Below are 20,896 nucleotides of genomic sequence, written 5' to 3'. Positions count from 1 at the left end.
TCCGACTGCTGTGAAGGTGGAGGGCAACAAGAGCTGGATTCATACCAGTGATGTGCAAAGAGATACCTGTGCCCCGTCATGGGCACAGGAGCAAGAGCAGGTTCAAAGTTAAGTATGCCCTAATTTTTACAGAGACTGTTATTGTAAACACAAAGCAGAAATGTAGATGTAAAATGAATATTAGGATGTTTGTATGTTTTTCTCTTTTTTGTGTTATTCTTTTCAGGCATGGCAGTGGCAGAGAATATAAATGTGAATATTTTTAATGTATCTAGTATTGTAGGATTTGATGAAGTGTTCTTTAGACCACAAAAAAGTATTGATTCCAACCTCATGGGAGAATATGACAGTAAGTTCAGATCCAAAAGTGGATGCACATGGCTTTGCAGCAGAAAATATCTGGTATAGACATATGAGGAGGAAGAGAGATCCATGGACTCTTGCTACATATGTTCTCTTAACCCCAGCGCCTCTGGTGTCATGCCTATAATGTTTATTCCTGGCTAGATAGAGTTAACAGACGCACTGTGCCTGGTGCACTTAGCCCTGTGCAGGGACCAAGGGAAGTTTGAAGGGCAGTCAGTCACAGCTTCTGTCCTACCTATTGATGAGGTGTTTTCAACCATAGATCGTAAAGAGCAGAAGAATGTACGATGTACGCAAAGGGTCCAGTTGAACTTGGAAGGATCTAATTTTTGAAAAGAATCGATGGGAGCAAGGGGTGAAGAGTTACAGAGCTAGCGGAATAAGGGGATTTTCAGGAGAAGCTGGCACATATTGAACAAGATTGTGGAAATGTCTGGAATAAGTAACTGAAATCGCTGACATGACTCAAGTAGCCAGAGAAACCTGTTAAGGTCCAGTTATGTACATGTTTTCTCTGTGTCTTAAGGGTGATAACACAGTGCCTGTTGGCACAAATGGGAACTTCATCCTCACGCTTCGCATTACTGATCTGGCTGGAGGTACATCAGCACTTCTCTATGTGTTTTGGTATTGTGGACAGTTTTCGTATAGACAATTACCTCCAGCCTGTCGAGGTGTGTGTAGTCTCACTAAACTGCACATGCCTGTTCTTATTGTTCACCAGAGTCATTTGATACTTGCCAGCCCGACACATAAAGCCACATCTGTGCCCATGTTGTCCCCTGTGCCCCTTGCATCCCTTGTGTCATCAGACATGGACACCCTAATAACTTTGCCTGAACATGAAGAAGTGGAATCGTTGAGAAAGACTAAAAAAATCTAACTATAATGGACTAACACCTGTGCCGTTTACCTGACATCTCCTGGTACCAGGGTCAGGCAAAATCAGGCAATTGGCTAGAATCACACACACCTGATGGCCCTTTCTCTTCCCCACAGGGTAAAAGGTGGAGCATGAGAGCACAGGACAAGCAAGGCAGACCACACAACGTGAGAGCTAACTCAGCACAGCAGTTCAAGAGGAGGCGAAAGATGGGGAATACCAAGAGGGTGACAAGGAGAAAAGTGACCTTGCCCTTTCTGATCAAGATCCACGAAATCTCTGCGGAAAGATACATAAGACCGCTAACAAAGATCAGTGTGTGTTCCAACGGATGTGAATGGTACACAAGACCCTCCTCTGCTGATAACCAAGCCGGGGGTAGACTGGCCTCTGTGGTACCAACCTTGACTCAAAGCAGAAGAAAGTCAAGCGGTTCATCACAGCCGGTGAGTCGATGGGAGAGTTGATAAGAAACCAGGCTGTGTTGAATGAAAAGTAGCAAGCAGCTAATTTGAACTTTGTAAGGCTTAAAAGAACCATTAATAAAAAAAGAGGAAAACCAGCAGCAGAGCCGTTCAGCAGCACATGGGTGCTCATGAAAGAAACTCTGGCTGATTACCCTATGGTAGAGAGTACTGTAACCAGAAGGCCTTGGGAAGAGGCAAAGAGAGATCAAAGTGGACATACAGAGGTCTTGTAAAATCCTCTGTACCGTTGAAAGTATTTGATCAACAAATATGTGTCAGAGAAAGGGAGAGGAGTCCTGTGTGGTGAAACTAGCATAAGAACTGTGTGTCATAAAAGTTGTCAGAGGGAAGCCGACAACCTGGGGCAAAGCCTGATGAACTGTTCAAAAAGACATTGTAATTCTTAAAAGCAAGAAGTATTGGACGACCAGGTGAAGTGATTGTCCCCCTTGTCAGTTGGGTCCGAGCCCGGCCGAGGGAGATCGAGAGGTAAAAAGTAATCACCCAAAGTTCATTGAAAAAAAGAAACTGTTCAGTAGTTTTGTTGACTACCACTGGTGAGGGGTCTGTGCCCGGAAGCCATCACCCAAATTATATTTGGAAACAAACTTTGTGTTTGTTTGTTGAAAGCATCAAGCCCTTAAAGGCAAGAGACTTTTATTGGAAAAGAGACTTAACCATCAAAGAACCTGATAGCTTGTATGGAACTTTCAACTCATGCTGTGAAAGCTCGAGTGTGTGCTGTGCTCAGCAGATCCACCCTGTCCTGTGCTAAGAACGTGGTGAAGGGAGACCACTGGCAATCACATCCTGAATTATTATTTGTGAACACATCTTTCTTTATTGAAAACCCTATCCCACCCTCTTTCTGTAATTAGTTGTAAGGAATTGGCAATAGTTTTTTTTTGGTATAAGCCCTTTTATTTTGACACAACACCACGAGTACTGCCTTATTTTCATTTGATGGTCAACGCTTTTTATCATCTTATATTTAGGTTTATGTTAGGCATTTTTCCACCCTGCATTTACAATTTAATAAACACCCTTGAACTGTTATCACTTGTGTCTATCTTTACTGTTGCCACCGTGAGTGCCTTACAAGGGGTGACTTGGTGCCAGGTAATAACCCCCGGTACAAGGGCTGCGTAAGATCAATATTGGTCAATGGTTTATAGGATTCCATCAGGTTCTCAAGAATGACCAGGATGTGAGCAGAGGCCATGCATGCTGAAATGGTAGTTGTTATAGATTAGCGTGAAATAAGAGATTGCAGGGACGTCATCAAGTCTGAGCAGATAAGGTGGCTATCATCAGTTCAAAAGGAAGTTGTTTGTTTCTCTTCCTCCTTCTAGTGTTGAAGTGTCCTTGCAAAGCCACATGCATCACGACCGGGTTTAGAGGTCCCTGACCAGGTGGAACTTGTTATAAATTAGGTTTGTTGTGCGTGAATATGAAATTATGTGATGATGTCATGACCAACTACGGAAATAATTTGAAAAGGTGTTTGCTGCGAATATGAGTTCATGCAAATATGTGTTGAAAGGAGTTAATTAGTAAGAGAATGGGCCTCATTACAACCCTGGCGTTAAGGGGTTAACAGCACCGTAAAAGGCTGTGGCGCTGTTAAACCCTTAACGCCAGATTCACACTTTAACGCCTGTTTTTTGCAGGCGTTAAAGTCCAACCCGCTAAAGGACCTTGGTGCTAATTACGGCATCGTAATTTACGGTGCCGTAATTAGCGCCTTCCCCATTCCCATTGAGCCCTATGGGCCAAAATGGGAATGGGGAAGGGGCCATGATGAATGGGGATTTACCGCCCCACCAACCTTGGAATGGGGCGGTAAATCCGCCATCCACCATGGCGGAATCCGGCATGGACCATGGTGCTAATAGCACCATGGTCCAATGTCAGGGTTGTAATGAGGCCCAATGTATCCAATGAGAGTGTGGGAACTTGAGGGTATTGGATTTCCTTGTATAGGGCTAAGCAATCATGTTTGGGAGCGATGATTTCGTAACAAAATGTGGGAGTGTGCTAAATGTTGTAACATGTATATAACGTTTAATCTTTGTGTGGTTCGGAGAGAATCAGGTTTGTTCGGTCTTTAAAGAGTCATCTAGCCCCTCCCGGCCATTTGTACAATAAACTTGCTTTACGGACAAAAGTGCACTCGCTTCTTAAGAGGTGGGCCTATTTTGAGTAAGGAGATTCGAAGTCCACCCCCACACAACCAACTACTGCATCTCCCTCCTCCAGACTGTTGTGGTGCTTACAGAGCATAAACTTGTGCTGAGCTCTGCATTTTAGTAGAGGGTTAGAAGAATTATGCCCAGCGTCCTGCTCATGATATAGTTTATATGGTGAGAACCATGGTAATAGGTGAGGTCATTGTTTGAGCTAGGTCTCACCCCTTGAGCAGATGCTGTGTTGCAAAACAGTGGAAAAGTGTGAAGTTGTACAAAGTGCTTCCTCTAATACTCTGAGCTGAACCTGATTATGGAAATGAAAATGAAATGGTGAATATACTTTTAAAAACTGTATTTTGAAACACCAATGTGTCGGAGCGTATTCTATACCTTATGACCTAGAACTGTTAATTAATGCCCTATCCTTATTTGTTTGTGCCCCATTAGGGGCCCTACTGTGCCATCCTAACAATGATTTTCAAAGACATCGCTATTGCGGAGAGTGAAAGGGAGGGGAGTGCGTACGCGGGGCAGGCACTCGTTATGAGGGAGATGAGGTGCCAGGGTGAATTTGAGGAAAATCTAGAGTTACTGGGGTGCAAAATGAAGAAAATAAATGGTCAAATGGAAGAAGAGGGTTGCAGGCATGGGGCATGTCACACATTAAGGCCATGGGGATCAGCATAGGAGATGGGTGTAAGTGCATCAGTGGAGAAGTGAAAAAAGGTCTCTATAGGAGACGAGAGGGATGGTGGGAAGAAGAGGACAGGGGGAATAGTACAGATGAACAAGCCACTGGGTGCACAGGAGAGTGAGGCCCAGGCAACTGACGAAAGAGTAAGTCGGGCTGCATGGGAGAGGGGCGTGCATACCTTGCAGTAAGGGAGTAAAGGTACAGAGCAGCTCAGGAATTGGGAGAAGCCACCACAGAAGGAAGACAGCAGATACTGGGAGTGAGAGGGTCAAGGCTAGAGATTCGAAAGGTAAGAGGTGTGCAATGGGATCCATTTAGGTAGAGGACTATAGCAGCAAAGAGCAATAAAGGGTTCAGGATGTAGGTAGGTTCAGGCACACACTGTTCCGGCTACGGTGGAGCTCTTATCGCTTTACGGCCAGTTCCTTCGATTATTAAGTACTGTAATAATAGGTGTCATTAGCCAATTTACTAGTATTACATTTCTTGGCGTCAAGAGGATGAAGGGCTGCTAGGATTTGATCCTCTGTACTATCAGCTAAACCCAGTTGTTTGAGGAGAGTGCTTAACTCGCTGAGCTATGCTACTGCTGACGAAGTAGGTGAGTAACAGTGGAGAGATGAGAGGGTTAAAACAATAGATGCATGGGAGACAAGGAAGTAGTTGTGTTTGGCTTGTATGGCTCCTACTATACACCTATACTTTTGCAAAATAAGGAAATTATATTGACTGGCTGCCCGTTTATGTGCTTGCCAAAGCTGCATCAGCCAGGGACTGGTCACAGGCATTTGTGGAGTCATGAATTGTGTCGCTTGCCCTTTATCCGTTTGGCCTAATGGTATTTACTTAGTGTGTGGGGCGGGGGGTGGTCGGGGCACTGGACCTTGGCCAGATCCCAAACATTATTTGTTGGTATCTAAAAACAGGGCAGTATTCTACAAATACCCATCATGCTGGACTTTCGTTCTAGCTTGTGTTCATTCTCTAGAAACATTTTGCTACCTTTTGCCAGGGAAATCCCTTAGAAAATCACACATGCTGACATTATCCATTCCATTTGGGAGATGGTAGTCCATTCCTGGTTTTAACTTTGAATTCTGGGACTTGTAGTCCTGGATATATAATGGGGCAATCCAGGAGTACAACGTCCCAGAATGCAATTTTGCAACCAGGACTGGACTAGCATCTCCCGAATGGAATGGATAATGTCGGCATCTATGGAACACATTCACTTTCGTCTCGTTTGCAGAGTCTTAGGAATGTCCATGGACCACTATAGGGTGGCAGGTTCTGCTGACCACAGACTGGGAAAAGCTACTGACAAGTTGGTTGTATCATGAAGCCACCCTGGTCACGTTGCTTTACTTATTTTATTATTTTTTGGCTCATAGGAGGTGTAGGCATGGATACTGAGTGGGAATTGAGGGGCTTGAATTGCATAACATGCTTAACTTGTCCTTCGGGTACATATGGTTGGCTCATATGTGGTTATTTACCAGCAACATTAGTTTTGGCTCACATTTCGACCTTTAACGTCATGTAGTTGGGCTGAATACCTTTAGTTGATAGCTGGCAATATTGTTGTTTTATATACTTTAGTGCCGTCAAAGGTTTTAACCCATTGGTGATGATTTGGCACCAAAGAGAGGAAGCGAAAGGTATTGTAACAGATATTTGGTATGTGGCATGCGAAGGAAGCACTGAAAGGCGCTGAATCCAGAGAAGAGGGCAGGATTGGGCTTTGGGTGGAGTCAGTGGAGTGCAAGCAGTTAGAATGTGTGCTTCGTCTACGCTCTGAGCACACCTAAACTTAGCAGGTAAGAGAATAGCGGCACAGACAAAGTGCTTTGTCATAAACCACACCCTTTTGATCAAGGAGAAATTGGAACTCACGTCTCCTGGATCTAAATGCAGCAGTAAAGCGACACCTCTTCCCTTTTGGACACTGCCTGTGTGGCTCACTGTAGATGCTCCATTTTCATGGGGATGAGGAGGGTGTGTGATCTTGATAGGAAGGGGGCCACTGGCACGTGTCAATAGGTTAAATATTGCTCTCACCACTATGAAGTTCAGCATCAGTGCTTATATTATGCTAGTATACAGTGGGTGAATTGAGAAGCAAGTTAAAAGTATTTTCATCACAACAATCAGAAAATGTTGACAACCGTTGTCCTCTGTTTTCCTCTAAATAAATCAATATTTCCAATCAGTGCTTTCCTCCACACCCTCAAGTGTCTTTTATGTGTCACATCTGATCTAAAGGCTTCAAAAAACCAGAGCAAAACTAGAATACAACCCACTGCACTTGAAAGCCTACCTGCAATATCCAGGTCAACTTTGTAGTGGATCAAATGGGTGTGCAGGTTCCCCAAGACATAATCGTAGACCTTGCTGCCATATTGCAGCCCGCCGAGGGTGAAGAAGGTGGCATGAATGTACCCGGTGGCATGGACCTTCACTTCTACCACCCCATTTAGGTAAAAGATGAAATCCCAGATGTAGTCGTAGTTATACACAGTGGAGGTTGTCCTGATTACCAGTACATGACTCTCCAGGCCACCATAGAAGTTGTAGCCCCCATTGAAGTTGCTGTTGAAGTGCCGGCGAATTGGGAGGGCTGTGGGCTGCTCAAATATGCAGAGAGCATTCTTGTAGCGCACTGGACTATCAGTGTCATAGAAATGGTAAATGTCTTGGTAGGTGGCCACCTCTGGGCAGTCAATACCTTTTGCCAATTCATAGTTTACCGTTCCCATGCCCCATCCAGAGTCAATGTACTTGGTTTGCATGGCAGCTGGAGTATCACCACCATAGAAGGCTATAGCTTCCTGGATGCTGAGCTCATAGGCAATCCGCTCGTTGTTGAATTTAATATCAAACAACTGTAGACCAGTAGAAGAACGGACTCGGAAGGCAAAGGACCACCCAGCATATTCCACATAGTTTCCTTGGACAAGGTAGCGCTTGCCTTGGGGCTCACACACTTTCGGTCCATGGACATTAGTCTTAGTCTTAAACTTGCCCCGGGGAATGTAGGTAGAGTATAGGTGTTCTTTTGAATATTTTGGCAGTTTGGCTTTATTGATGCTATTTGCATTGTACTTTTCCACAAGCTCCTCAACAGAATCAAAATATTGGTTGTTGTACCAGATCTTTTCGATCTCCCACTCTGAGGGGTCACTGGAGCGGTGGTTCAGGAGGAGCTCAACGCCAATGGGATGGATGAAATATCCTTCCACAAAGCGCTGCAACATAATCCAGCTTCGTCGCTCACCTGATTCCAATCCCCGTGGTGCGATGTCTGAGAAAGTCAAGCATCGGTCAGTGCAGTTGTGAAGCGAAAACCCAGACGTTTCTTCAAAGATGTGCTTGGCGGGCGCTGTTATTTCCACCATCTTTTGATATATGTATTCATACTCCACGAATGTCATGGGCCGGGACTCATACTTTATGTCCTGTTTGCTCTTGTATGAGAAAGGGTAGTAATAGTAAGGATATGGCAGCGGGCCCACTATAAATTCTGTGACATTTGGGCTGGCCTGGCCACCGAAAAAAATGACAGCAATAGCCTCGCGTACAGGTTTGAAGCTATCCTGGTCCAGGAACTTGAGAGCATGACGCTTCTTGGGCACGTAGAGCTCAATCAAAAAGATGGAATTTTTCTTCAGTGGCTTGGAGCGGGTTGAGGCGAGCTGAAGGCTCTCCTGGCCCATTAGAAAGTGTTGGACAGAGGTCATCTCCTGCGGTGTCAAATCTGCAAAGACAGAGGCCTTGTACTGGCCCTTAGAGGATGAGTGCCAAGAGGGGCTGGCTTCGATTAGGCAACAGAAGGCAACTGCCCAGACAAAGGCTTGGGACCACATCTTCCACCATGAGATGACTTCAGAGATCTTGGAAAGGAAGCAAAAAGGAAATCATTTAGAGGAAATAGTTAATGACTAAAATTGAATACAAAAATAAAACAATACATATGTTGAATGTTCAAACTCTGGGCCCAGAAAACACCACCAAAAACCAATCCACCCTCCCGTAGTACTAATTCCAATTTCTTCTATGTGAAACTTTTATCTCTCTAGGGTGGGCCAAGGTGCCTTCACAGGGGAACAGGACATGCCGCAGAATGTGGGAGGTAGAACTACTTCAAAGGAGGCTCTGCAAGCACAACGGGGACATCTCACCAGGGGAATAATGACAGGGATTTTTTGATGTAAGGCAGACAGGGAGAGCGGGGAGTTTATTGTAGCCCAGGAGAGGAATTGCACCCGTGGGAAGAGTTTCATCACCATGAAATGTCCAAGGCCACAAACACCTATGTGCCCACTTCATGTAGAAAAAGCACTCTAAGAGCTGACATGAGCTGGCAAGACTCTTGTCATGGCAGCAAGGATTGACCCTTACATGAGGATTGAACTGCTGCAGAACGAAGTTACTATATAAGGGGTAAATTTCCTTCTCCTTGTTGGGTTATCTTTGAACTAAAGAAGAGGGATTTAGCTAGAACCATATTGGGGTACAGTCTGCCACAAATCCTCAGACATTGGGGGGAAAATAAGCCTTTCAAGGGAGGGACACAGACCACCCCCTCACCACTTCACAGTAACAAGTGAAGATCCCTGTTATTGAAGAAGGCCTGCCTGCTGTTTGGACACAGGTACCCATGACTCTGCCTGTTGAAGTGGCAAACTCTACAGATGTCCATGGTGATCCTGCTGGCTGGAAGGGCGCAAAAGAAGGACTTGTGTGTCTCAGAAAACCCTAGAAAGATCATTACAGCACACCAAGGACCTGCAACTTTAAAAGGTTTACCTGTTGCTTGGTGAGTGGAAAAAATCTGCAAGGGTCCCTGGCAACCTCAAGAGCTCGGAAGGGCGGAAGAAGCTCTCGCCTTTCCTCAGAGAACCTGAACAGGGCCTCACAATATCCCAAGAATCTAATTAGCTGTCTGTGTCTCTCTCTGCAATTTAGAACTGCTTCAAGCACCTGCAAACTACGCGGACACAAACATTGCCTCGCCCAAGCTTCTTCGAGCTAAGTGCTGTTGCCACTTATTTAATTGTGCTACAATGCTGAATCCCATCAGACCCACTCAACCATCTCTAATGTGATTTAATATACCAGAAAGCACGCAGAAGCCAGGCACAACAATGTTGAGTTCTAGCAAGAAGATATTAAGGTATTGTAAGGGAGGAAGGGTCCATACACCCCCCCTGTACATTCCGCACAAAAAAAGTCTGTTTGCTCATCCCATTGTGGGGAGACGTCCCCCTTGTCTTTCACTGACGACAGTAGAGCGCAGCCATTGGATGACACACTTAGACTCCATTTAGTGCCTCTGTAGACTTCATTTTTGTATTAGACCGTTCAATGATCTCTAAAAGGTTTTCTCTCCCTTCACCTAGCCTCGCGCACAGCCAGCTCTGACAGCCCCACCCCCTCCTCCCCTGTCTGCGCCACACCAGCACAGTTCTCATGGAAGCCAAGGCGCAAATTGTTGCAAACTGAAAACTGTATTCTTTCTCTTCCTCTGAGCTCACTGCCCTGTGTGTGACCAGGGCAAATCCTGACTTGTGTATTCATCCATCTACACAACCCTGCTCCTTCGCATCCCACCTTTAGAAATGATTGCCTGCACAACCTTTTGCCCCTTTATTCTTCTTTCATGTAGCAGTTGGTGAGACCCTTCCCCACTGGCCAACCTAGATTGCCCCCATACAACTAATCTCATGTGATCATATATTCTCCATGAGTTAACACCTACCAATCCATTCGTTTGAACCATGAGGCACCAGGGCGAATAAATCTCAGATCGAAACCTTTAGATAAGACACCTGGCAAAAAGGACCACCGCACCCCTGTCCCACAAAGGCCTAGGTTAAGAATGTATATATGTTTGCTCATGATTTACAGGCAACCCTGCATTCCGGTACACATTTTATTTATTACATTGCTCTTAGCATGTCAATGTGTAGTTTAGATTAGGACAATTGAATCTTGTGGACCCAGCCTGACCTTCACCACTCCAATATGAGCCCAGCTGACCCACTTGCCGCGCGAAGTAACAGCTCCGCACCAACCAATCAAGCTGCATCAGCCCAATATGGCCTATACTGTAACATTGTAATGCACCAATGGACTTGCGATATTCACCACCTATACTGTTTGTCACTGATGACCACATTTTTGTATAAAGATGTGTTGTTTCTGTATTGTTGGCAGAGTGCTCAAAGAGCACCAGAATCCTCTGCATGCATCATTTACCTGATAAAACTTTATTCAACTTGCAATCTTTCTCCTGGTCTCATTCCCTACTGGGGTGTGTCCATTTATTCTGAGTTTGGGATTTGTATTTTGGAGGATGACCTTCACTTGGTGACCCCGATGTGATTAGGTATGTACAGTGTTTGTCCCCCTGGCCTTGTTCATTGGGCTCTTTGGTAATAATTAAAACCCACATCATTACCTTTTTTAAAATGACATATATTTAATCTTGATAATTGCTACAAAGCCAATATCCTATATACCCATGTCTTCATACTCAGAGTGTCCTTTGTAACCAAAGCCCTGCATCTTCTGTGAATGGTAATGCAAGGGTGGGTTGTTAATTGTTTTTTTTATTAGTGTTTCTTTCCCTTTCTTTGTATTTTTACAGGGCATTGATTGGACATGTCTTTTATTTTGACTCCACAGTAATATTATTGTTTTGTATGTTTCAAAGCTGCCTCACATCCTCCCCTTGGCCCGTGCTACCTTAAAGACGTGAAGGAGGTGTAGCATCCATGTTGTGCCTGTTTAACATTTGCACGTGAGATCAATGCTGGCTTAGTAGTAGTGTGTGGGGCTGAGAGGAAGTTTAGAAACCACTATTCATCCCTAGAATACAGCATGGACTGTGCCTATAGCTTAGTGAGCCCAAATAAAAGTACTGTAAGGCAACATTAGAAACACAGCCATGTGTTTCTTTTTTGCAGAATGGCTTCCTCTCCAGGATTAACAACCAAGAGGAAAATGGTTTCTGATTGCAAGAAGGCCATGAGGTCTGAGCTAGGTACTGGCATGCTAGCCAGTGAGCCAGCTATTCAGGAGAGGTAGGCACAGGGGATAGTGAGCATCACCATCCCCAAAGGACAATGGGATCTGTTCCGGTGAAATCTAATTGCAGTGTTGGTTAATGGGACACAACTAGAACCCCTGTATAATAGTGTTTTCATTCGAGAAATAAAATGAATAAACGTATGCTTCTCTTATTCTGAGGCTATTTCTAATCTAAAATGATGGATGCTATCTGTCACACACTATTGGTTCTCTGCTTGGACATGATTATACAAATGTTTTGTGGGGTTGACTTGGTTGCAGTTATTTCACAGACTTGGGTTCGGAACTTTCAGAATTCTGAGACAGTAGTGCCTATCTTCCTCCCTATTCTCAGTGAATCAGGGTCACACTTCCAACCCCAACGTTCCATGTATTCATTTAGGAAAATGTTGCAATTACTTTCTTATCTATGGCAGACACCACCAGAAATGTTTGTCATTCCACATTTCGATACAGGATGTCGAAGGCTCAAGGGATCCTGCATTACTGGATGAAATTCTTATTTTGGGGAATCTGCTCAGGGGCTTCACTTTTAGATTTCAGTCGCAAGGCACATACATATGCCTTGTATTATATTCCCCCTTTCACTGACATAGCTACTAAACAGGGTTGCTCCAAAACATTTTAAATTGACATCTGGGATTTTTTTAATTGTTGTGACATTTTCTCTAAATGCTCTCGGATCATTGTACTCATTTTAGGTTTGTCTTTCAAAGGCCCAGGACAGGTTGGGACATCCAGCTGCTTTGGCCATCCCTCCCAGGTATCCTCTTCTCAGTGACAGCTTGTGAAGTCTTTTAATTGAAAAGCGTATTTTCCACAAATATGCAGGAGCGAGCAAGCAAGGCAAGGGAGCCCAAACCAACCAAAAGAAGGTCAGAAAATTGGGAAAAATAATGGATTAAAATGAGGCATTTACAGCACACTTTCTGTGGAAAAAAGGGTATAAAGCTGCACAGTTTGCAATCAATTTTACAGCATAACACATGTAAAAACCCAATAGATGCAAGTGAGAATGCCTTTTCTAACAATAGATGCCTATATGTCAGTATGAAAAACGCTTGCATGCTGGCTGTGCCCATACACATACATGTTGGCTGCACCCATATGTGCCAGTATTCCTATATATGAAAAAATAGAAACATTTTCGTATTGTACATTTTTTATATTAGTTTCAATCATTTAAAAATGTATGAGAGAAACTCAAGTGTGCCTTCAAAATGTTATTTAACAAACTATGTATCTTGTTAATGCTACTTAACACATCACTTACTAAGTACATAGAGAATGATCAACAGCATGATTGTGCAATAGATACTTCAAAATGAGCAAACATGAGACTACAATAAGTACTTCACAATAAACATATTTACAACAACAACATAAACCAATCAAATCCAGTAGGCAAAGACATCCTATTAACATCTACCCTTATCATCCAACTCTCGCCTTTAAACTAACAAGACTTATGCTTAGAGTCTTTTGATGTAATCATGACCCCTACAAGCTGACTTCAGTATGAAGATTTATAGAAGCTTTGATATTTGAGTAATCTGTTTGTATTATACGATTTGATTGGTTTATATTGTTGTAGATATGTTTATTGTGAAGTACTTAGAGGGGTATCTAAAACCAAAGACCATATGCTTGAAAGATCCTATCTCTATAGCACATACATTGACTTTATACCATCAATATTAGGGAAATGCAATAAAAGATGCCATGTTATAAATCATGAAGAGGCTCTGGGCGGCTCAAGCAGCCACTGATGTACTCCAGATCCTCTCCCAGGTTGCTGGCCAAAGAGATATTGGAGTAGCAGTTTCCCATTCCATACTCATGCTAGTTCAACTTTGAGATTAGGATGTCAGTAATTGGTTGATGACAGTATGTTGTACCCAAGAAAGGCCACAGGTGGGACCTTTGAACTGTGAACTGCTACAATGTTTCACAGGTGAAGCCTGCCCTAGTGTGCGATCACATGGGACCAATTGGAAGTATTTCATACATTCAGCTGCTGGGAGAATACATGTTGATTGTGAGAGCGTACAAGAAACTAAACTAGAGGCTGGCCAAGTCTGGTTCATATATAATAGACCTAAGTGTGTACAAGAATGCCAAAATATAAGTTTGGCAGCTGGTTTTAGGTTATCATTAAAGCAAAGCGGTTGCGAAGTTCGTGAACCAGCTTCCCATCCTGTCTATCACACCCAGGCAGGTAAAGCTTTGACCGTGTTCAACACTGCTTGCAAGCCCAGGAGTGACTGCTTAGTTTTCAGGTATAGGATGTCATTGGTTTGAAACAGGGTGGCCAAATATGCTTTCAACTCAATGCACCTCAGAGTAAGAGAATGATTACTGTCTGCGTACCAGTGCAACCCCTTATTGATTGTGAATGCATCAAGGTGTTCTTTAAAATGGGGGGAATCCTGCTCCACCCTGAATCGGCTGTAGAATAAGCATGTTAAGTGATATTCTTGTTTTCTCCCTTTCCACAGAAATTGTGAGAGTGCCTTATTGATAGTCTTAAAGAAGGGGGTGGCTATTCCAGGGGTAGAATCATGAGGGAATATCGGAACACAGGGCTAATAGATATCTTAATTGCTTTTAAGTGGCCTCACCCAGCGGGGAGGAGCATGGACCACTTGGTTAGTCGGCTTTCGACTTTGGTTGTTATAACACCAGACTTTACTCGTATTGTATCTTGTATATCCTTGGTAAACTAGATTCCCAGGTATCTAAAAACCAAATGGTTTTTAGTGAAGACCAGAACTGTCGACAAGCTCTCTGAGACAATGACCCTCATTATAATTGAGCCGGTCCGGAAATGAAGGTGTCATTAACAACAGTACCGGCACCTTTTCTGGACCGGCTCATTTTGAGTCTGCCGGTAGGACCTGTGAACTACTGGCAGCCTGATCTGTCAGTAGTTCTGACCTCTACCAGCAGCTTTTTCACTGAAGCACCGGCAGCCTTACTACCGGTGCTGGTGCTTCAGGGTTCCCATTCCCAACTCACCTTTTCCCCGCTGCTTGTGATATCCTGGTAGCACCGGGATATCTGGCAGCAGAAACCATAAGGCGAGTCTGCCGGTAACCTGCTGGTAGCACCAGCGATTTACCAGCAGACTCGTAATGAGGGCCAATGTTTGTTCACAGGCATGACTTCATTTTGTCTACATTTAGTTTGTGCCTTGAAACACTGGAGTAATGTTTGATTTAATCTGAAAAGGCAGGGAGGGGAGGTTAGCAAACCTTCCAAAAAGGCCACAATATCATTGGAAAGCAAGCACCTTAACTTGGAGAGAATGAGTTTGCTCACCTTTGATGGGCTAGTTAATCCATATCCACTGGAGAAGCGGTTCTAAGGATAATATAAACAAAAAAGGGGACAAAGTGCATCCCTGTTTCGTGTATAATGTTGATCAAAATTAGAGGAGAAAATGCCATTGACAAAAGCTGTGGCACTCGGATGTTAATATAAAGTGAACATTAGAGAGCCTTCTGATCCAACTTCTGCCAGCGTAAAGCCTTTGCTAGAAAAGACCAGTTCACCCTGTAGAATGCCTTCTTGGAATTTAATGGGATTGCATCCTGCAATTTATCAGTTTTACAAACCGTGTCTACAATGTCAGACAACAAGCAACTATTTTCTGAAGTTAGTCTCACCTTAAGGAATCTAGTTTGGTTGTTATGGATCAATTTAGTCATTAATGCTTTACAGTGTATTGCTAAAATGTTGCTTCTGTATTAATCAGGGATAAAGTCCTATCATTTCTTTACCAAAAGGGGGTCCTTTTTTAGAGTAATCTCTTTTCCTAGTTTTGTATATTTCAGTTGAGAAAATATAATGTGTTGGATGGGGAGTATTTTGTAAGTAGGTTTCAGTTTAACATTTTGAGTGAATATTTTTCAGAAGTATGAAACAATGGGCCTCATTCCGAGTAGGGCGGTAAGGGTTAACGGTCACCGGTAATGAGACCGGTGCCGTTAAACCCTTACCGCCCGACTACGAGTTCCCTTTGCGGGTCCTTCCTTAACGCCTGCTTTTAGCAGGCGTTAAGGACGGGACCCGCAAAGGGACTCTGGGGTCAATAACGGTACCATAATTTACGGTGCCGTTATTGCCGCCTTCCCCCTTCCCATTGAGCCCTATGGGGGCTCAAATGGGAATGGGGAATGGCCCTGGTGAATGGGGAATTACCGGTCCCTCCGACCTCGGAATGTACCGTAATTACTCCATTCACCAGGCCGGAGTTTGGACGAGTTCAGAGGCAGCCATGCCGCAAATAGTGCGTGGTTACCTCCGAACTCGGAATGAGGCCCAATGTGTGGTATTTAGCAAAGGAACTCGCTATATCCTCATATTTTACAATAGTTCTATCTTCCACCTTTAGAGCAGCAGCTTTAGTATTCAGACTGCTAGTTTGCAGGTACGCGACAACCTGTGACCCAGCTTGGTTTGGCCCACCTAAAGAATTTAGAGTGGTATTTTAACAAAATACTGTATGCTCTGTAAGAACTGCGTTTCTAATATTTAATATTAGCATGAGTATGGGCTTATAACTTTTCTGAATAGGGAGTAAGTTAATAGTCTAATGCGTTGATGCTTATAGCCTTGAGAGACTTCGCTGTCTCCTGCCTTGCTACCCTATTCTTCCAAGCTTCATATCCAATGATATCCAACCATCCCAACCTCACCCTTCTTGGAGACTTCAACATATGGCTCGACATCCCCACCAACCCTATGACACACTCTCTGGTTGACGGTCTAGACGCAATTAACCTCCAACCCCACATAAACGGCCCGACTCACTATAAAGGACACACTCTTGATGCCATCTTTAGCTCCCACAACCAGATACATCTAAACCCCCCCACCCCTATCATCTGGTCCGATCATTTCATTGTTTCCTTATCCATTCTCTCACCTGACCCCCTTCCCCTATGCGAATCAGAACCTCCGAAGCTACGCAAATGCTGGAAAAAACTAACAATCGTTCCTGACCTAGCCGACGCACTCCTCCAATCTCCACCATCCACCGGCCAACTCAATAAACAATTAACCCCCGAGGCCTTTGACTCATGGCTCAACTCCTCACTAATGCGGCTCACACCCTCCTGTAAACCATCAGCCCGCCGTGGCCTGTTCCCTAGATGGTTCACACCTAAGCTTAAAACCACTAAACAACTATATAAATACCTAGAACGCAAATGGCAGAAAGACAAATCCCAGGAGAACGGTACCACCTTGGCCCGACACCTTCATCAGTACAAGGCCGAAATCCGGAAAGCAAAAAAAGCCCACTACAACTCCCGAATCCTAAACTGCAAAAACCCCAGCAAAGAACTTCACAAAATCATCTCCGAATTCACCAAACCAGCATGCACTACAACCGTCCCGACTCCCTCCCAATCACTGTGCAACTCACTCTCTCCACTTTTACGCCACGGCTCTGGAAAGAACAAATGCTCTAAACACCAAACTGGCTCTCTTACATCCTCCAGGCAACCCTCCCCCCATTCCGGCCAACCCACCGCCTGAGATCACTATCAACGTTCGAATCCTTTAGTCCAATATCACCAGACCAATTTCTCAAACTTCTCTCTGCCCGCAAACCATCCGGCTCTCCCTTAGATCCTTGCCCGGCCACAACACTCAAAGAAATATTCACTTCCACATGCGCAGGAGAACATGCAAGATCCATCATAAATGACTCCCTTTCCTTGGGTATCTTTCCCGACGCGTTCAAAACGGTTCATGTCAAACCTCTATTAAAAAAACCTTCTCTCGACCCCCTAGAGCTCAAAAACTACCAGCCCATCTCAAACAGGAGGTTCCTTGCCAAACCAGTCGACACGGGAGTCGCACAAGGTGCATACCTATCTGCCCTCCTGTTCAATCTCTACTTGATCACCCTCCCAACAATAATTCGCTCACATAACATCCTGTGTTACAACTACGCTGACAACACTCAACTAATCCTAAAACTCCTGAACTCAAAACCCAACTCCCGACCTGACCTCGCCTCCTGCCTCCTTGACATAGAGCTCTGGATGACCCAAAGCCCCCTCTTGTTAAACCCCTCCAAAACTGAAATCATGGTATGTGGCAACTCCGAACTTCTTCCAGACCCACTACCCTGGCCATCCGCCATGGGCAACCCACCAACCCCCTCTAACGCAGTAAAAAACCTTGGATGCACGCTTGGCTCTGACCTAACACTCTCGCGTCAAATCAACAACGTCTCAAAGTCATGCCACTACCACCTTAAAACCCTTAAGCGCATCTTTCCATATCTCTCCTTTCCCAACAGACTCTCCGTGGTCCAATCAATTGTTATATCAAGACTCGACTACGCAAACCCCCTCTACCTCGGACTCCATGCATACCAACTGAATAAACTTCAAAGGGCACAAAACGCTGCAGACAAACTGCTACTTGCGCACGGCCCAAGAGACCACATCTCCCCATCCCTTAAGACTCTGCACTGGCTTCCAGTCGCCCGAAGCGTGACCTTCAAAACCTTATGCATCTCCCATCGAGCAGTGCATAAAACCAGACCTCAATATCTTCAAAACAAGCTAAAAGCCTATCACCCTCAACGCACTCTAAGATCAAGCTCAGCCGGCCTCCTAATCATCCACAAGACAAACTCAGTCAGGTTAGGCGGATCATCATTCTCAGCCTTGGCCCCCACACTGTGGAACGCACTCCTACCCCACATCTGCCTTACTGAGGATCTAATGTCTTTCCGCAAACTGCTGAAAACCTGGCTCTTCCCCTAGAACCGACCCGTACGCGAAATGACCCAAACAGAATAAAAGCACCTCAATGACACCAACCCAACAAACTACCAGATGTGAGAATCGACATCTAATAACCACTAATATAAACTGAAAAGACAAACAGAACAGAATGAGTAAAGTAGAGCAAAGCAGCGAAGTGAATAATAAGAATAAATAGTACAAAAACAGATTTAAATCAATGAAATGGATATAATGCATGATGAATGAATTGAGTGAATGGAGTGGATGAAATCGATAGAACCGATGAAACATGTGAAACGGATGAATGCACTGACAGATGAATGCGGTGAGCAGATGAGTGTGTAGATCGGATTAGTGTGTAGATATGAGGAGTGTATAAAACGGATTAATATGTTGAACGGATGAGTGTGTAGAGCGGCTGGATGAATGCGTAGAGCAGATAAGTGTGTAAGTACAGCGAAGTGCATAGAGCAGATGAGTGTGTAGACCGAGTGACTGCAGAAAAATGTGGAGAACGCTGAGAAGATGAATGTGTAGAGCGGATGAGTGTGCAGAGCGGATGAGTGTGCAGAGCGGATGAGTGTAGAGATGAATATGTAGAACAGGATATTACTGTTAAATGTGTCGAAAATGAAGAGTGAATAAAGCTGAAGAGCGCGGGGAGCAGAAGAGCACGGGCCGGGATGAGCACGGGGCGGGGATGAGCACGGGGCGGGGATGAGCACGGGGCGGGGATGAGCACGTGGAACGGATGAGCACGTGGAACGGATGCATAGATGCGGGGAGCGGATGAGTGCGGAGAGCGGATGAGGGCGTAGAGCGGATGAGGGCAGAGAGTGGCTGAGGATGGATGAGTGTGGAGAGCGGATGTGTGCCGGGAGTGATTAGAGGGGACGAGTGCCTGGAGGGGATGAGTGCCTAGAGGGGACAAGTGTGCAGAGGGGACGTGTGCGTAGAGGGGACGTGTGCGTAGATGAGAAGAGTGCATAGAAGAGAAGAGTGCATAGAGGGGACGGGCGCGCAGAGGGGACGGGCACGCAGAGGGGACGGAAGCGCAGAGGGGACGGAAGCGCAGAGGGGACGGGCGCGCAGAGGGGACGGGTGCATAGTATGTGGAGCGAAGGAGTGCCATTCCAGGAGCAAAGGAGTGCCCGGAACAAATGGACGTGCTGCGTAGAGCAGACGAGTTGCGTAGAATGGAGGATGACGTAGAGCATGCGTGGTCCAGACTCGTGCACGCAGGGCAGACTGGAGCGTGCGGGACGGACTAGAACGTGCAGGGCGAACTGGAATGCATGAGTGCGTGGAGCAGACCGGAATGTAGGGAACAGACTGGGTGCATGGAATGGATAGGGTGCATGGAACGGATGTGGTGAAGTACATAGAATAGTTTGGAATGCTGAAAACGTTCGAATGACCACATAACCCACCACATGCTTACTCTCTCCTTTACACCACCACTCAACTAGAACTCAGAGATACTATGACACCATTCGGTATAACTGTTCTCATACCAACAACCGCCACATACTCCACATCACTCTATGTAAACACTGCTGGTTTCACACCCCCAGCCAGGCGTACTCCTCAGGCCTAACGCAGCCACATCCGGTCTGGATAAATCCTGCCAGAACGAACACACATTCCTGACCCCGCAACCACCACACCTACCGCCAAGAAGCAGCTATTACACGCTCAAGCTGCACACATAACTGGTGCTCACACGCACCTTTGACTCTCCCTACTCCCTCTACTGATCTAAACTTCGGTTCCCAAGGGCGTTCAACCTACCAGCGCCTTCAGACCATACCAATGGTATATAAGGCACTATATAAATGCAAAATAACATAACATAACATATAGCCCAGAACACTACCCAAATCGAAACTGAAGATACAGCCCTGGTCTCATTCAGTTGAAGGAATTCCTCTGTGAACTGTTCAACTGAGGTTGTGAAATATATTGAGCTAAATAAATCACTGTTAAGGCAATATTTATTGTTACTACCCTCTATAGCCAATCCAGGGGCATTACAACTGTGGCATGGTCAGACATTAAATTACGTGAAATACCGGCTTTATAAAGCTTCGTCACCAAGCCCCTACTCAAAAAGAGTGAATCTATTTTGGAGTAAGAATAGTGTATGGGTGTGAATGTGCATTCCAGTGTGTCAGGGTTACATAGTCGCCACCCATCTACCAACTCGTTGCCCTGGATGAACTGCTCAAATGCCCTGTGCATCTTGGATGGGCAAAACCTACACAATGATATCCTATCTAAAACCAGCTCCAGAGATTGATTACAGTCACCTCCAATCACAAGAGAGGAACAGTTCTGAGACTGTAAAGTCTGGTGTAAGTCCTTCCTAAAACTAGGATTTGCCTGAATATGGCTGTAAAGATTGAAGACCGTTATAATCGATGTGCCAATTATAC

At 44.9% G+C, this 20,896-nt stretch overlaps 1 protein-coding gene across 1 annotated transcript in view; it reads right to left on the bottom strand.

The window, feature by feature from the left end:
* The window catches only part of AOC1 (amine oxidase copper containing 1), a 158,141-nt gene that overhangs the window by 119,995 nt on the left and 17,250 nt on the right, over positions 1–20,896 (bottom strand). The window contains exon 2 of the mRNA XM_069645956.1: positions 6,917–8,489. Coding sequence (XP_069502057.1) covers positions 6,917–8,462 — 1,546 coding nt within the window. The 5' untranslated portion in view covers positions 8,463–8,489. The remainder of the gene's footprint in view (positions 1–6,916; positions 8,490–20,896) is intronic.

Source organism: Ambystoma mexicanum, chromosome 2p (genome assembly GCF_040938575.1).
Source record: "Ambystoma mexicanum isolate Mex_15411 chromosome 2p, UKY_AmexF1_1, whole genome shotgun sequence".
Taxonomy (NCBI): domain Eukaryota; kingdom Metazoa; phylum Chordata; class Amphibia; order Caudata; family Ambystomatidae; genus Ambystoma; species Ambystoma mexicanum.
The sequence above is the reverse complement of the archived record's forward strand: the minus strand, read 5'-3'. Positions and strand labels throughout refer to the sequence as shown.